The sequence below is a fragment of the Aristolochia californica genome, unplaced genomic scaffold (genome assembly GCF_029961685.1).
Source record: "Aristolochia californica isolate CCGP_79_NKW_82.1479 unplaced genomic scaffold, dmAriCali1.0.hap1 SCAF_5, whole genome shotgun sequence".
NCBI classification, from domain to species: domain Eukaryota; kingdom Viridiplantae; phylum Streptophyta; class Magnoliopsida; order Piperales; family Aristolochiaceae; genus Aristolochia; species Aristolochia californica.
In genome coordinates, this window is record NW_027182214.1 from 11,467,724 (window position 1) to 11,470,132 (window position 2,409).

At 37.2% G+C, this 2,409-nt stretch overlaps 1 protein-coding gene across 1 annotated transcript; it reads left to right on the plus strand.

Moving 5' to 3' along the window:
• Window positions 1-344: 344 nt before the first annotated feature.
• Window positions 345-767, plus strand: LOC137965244 (uncharacterized). Its single transcript, XM_068811593.1, has one exon. It carries the CDS (start codon window positions 345-347, stop codon window positions 765-767), a length of 423 nt encoding a protein of 140 aa, XP_068667694.1.
• Window positions 768-2,409: the final 1,642 nt, after the last annotated feature.

Below are 2,409 nucleotides of genomic sequence, written 5' to 3' on the forward strand. Positions count from 1 at the left end.
GGGGGTAGATCTGGAAGTTTTTGATATTGTGGGGGTAGATCTGGAATTCTCAGCAACAACGGGGGTAGATATGGATTTTTTGGCATTAGTAGGGGTATATCTGGAATTTTCAGTAGCAGTATGGGTAAATCTAGAATTTTCAGTGGGGTGGTATTTCTGAAAATCTCAGCAAACTCTCGCTCTTATTATGTCAACGGACAAGTTATATTTCTCTCCTATTCGGTTCACGAGTAAGAACTATAGTGCCTGGGTATTTCAGTTCCAGTTATTTGTCATGGGCAAAGTTTTATGGGTCTTATTGATGGGTGTGATCCGACACCTCGTGAGGCTCAAAATGGACCACCATGGATGCTAGGGTCATGACCTGGATACTTGGATTCATTGAGCCTCATCTAGTCCTTAATCTGAGGCCCTACAATACTGCAGCAGATATGTGGAATTACCTCCACAAGGTTTATCATCAAAATAACACGGCCCGACGGTTTCAAGTCGAATATGAAATGACAAATTTCATGCAAGGAAGATATTTCATTGAAGAATATTTCTTTGGTTTCCAAAATTTGTGGGCTGACTATACTGATATCATTTATGAGAACGTCCCAGTTGCTGCTCTCTCTATAGTGCAAGCCGAACATGAAACCAGTAAGAGGGATCAATTCTTGATGAAGCTCCATCCAGAATTTGAGAATGCTCGTTCACATATGATGAATCGTCATCCAGTGCCGTCTCTGGTTGCCTATTTGAGTGAACTTCTTAGGGAGGAGTAGCGCATTGCTACTCAGGCTGGCATGGAACATCAAGTCCAAGCTGATACCTCTGCTCCTATGGCCTATGCAGCACAAGGGAAAAATAAAGGTCAGCTGTTCAATAAAGTGGAATTTGAAAGTATGGAAATAATTTTCTCTATGTGCTCTAGCCTGTTATAGATGATGTTTATGATGATCCTTAACATGTCTAAGTGTAAATTATGACCTAAACGTTCGATTTCACATATGTACTTAAAGAAAGGGAGTTTAGAATACTCTCTTATATATGTGACTGAGTTTGGATATTTGACTATTACACTTGAACTCTTGTCTTCTCTTTATATTCTTCCTTTTGGGTGCTTCTTCAAGAAACGTTCTTCAATTGTGTTTGAGGAGAGTTTGACTTGTAGCTTTAGACCTTGAGATGCATCTACTCTCGAAGGTGAAGTATCTGAAATACTTAGATTTTCAAGTTGTTAGATCAATTAAGTTTAGTTATCATCAAAAGCAATAAGGAAGTCAACCTACAGTCAACAGTCTCCCCCTTTTTTATGATGACAAAACCAAACTTAGAAAAATAAAAATTACACATCCCTAACGGTTGGAGTTAAGTAATTGGTGCAAATTTAACCTAAGCTACCCCTTAATCTTTGCATAGCATGTTTTGATTCTTTTAAGCGTAAGATTTGTAAAATTGTGAGTACCTAGGTCTTTTGATCCAAGTTCCCAATTTTTTCTCCCTCTTTTTGTCATACTCAAAAAGATAGTCAATGAAACACATTATAACAAAAACATAGCTGAAAGGCCGTTTCATAGGTAAGATTTTCAATTTTTTTTATATGTGTACACAACATTAAAATGAATACAAACAAGTACCATAAAAAAATTACACTGAATCTCTCCCATTTTGATGATGACAAAACCTAACTTGGAAAAATAAAAATTACATGTCCCTAAGGGTTGGATTTAAGTAAATGAGGCAATTTTAAACTAAGCTACCCCTTAATCTTTTCATAGCGTTTTTGATCATTTTAAGCGTAAGATTTGTAAAATTGTGAGTGCGTAGGTCTTTTGATCCAGGTTCCCAATTTTTTCTCCCCTTTTTTTTATCATACTCAAAAAGATAGTCATTGAAACACACGTTATAACAAAAAATAGCTCAAAGACCGTATCATAGATAAGATTTTCATTTTTTTTAAAATGTTAACACTACATAAAATTAATACTTACAAGTATATCTTAAAAAAATTATACTGAAAGTCAAAAAGATGGGTGGATCCTAAAAGGACTAAGCTGGAAGGAGGAAATGGCTAAGGATGGTCTCAAGGAGGTGCTCTATCTTCTGTTGCCCAGCCTTCCAACTCTTTCTGGGTGGATAGAATAACTACCTGGGTAGCCTTGACATTATCCACGACATACTCTAGTGTTGATAGCCGATCAATGGATGACAAGTTGCCTTCTTCCGTTCTTCTCCTCTTTGTGAATTCAAACTGATCCGTGGGAGGCTATAGACTAAGCTTATCTTCGGAAGGTACAAGCTGAGGGGAGATTCATTGGGTATTTTTTCCTTCTGAATCCATTGACCTCACCACTTGGCGAAGCCAGCATTCCTAAACTTTGTTTCTCTAATGGACATCTTTTTTGTAATTTCCACCGACACCTC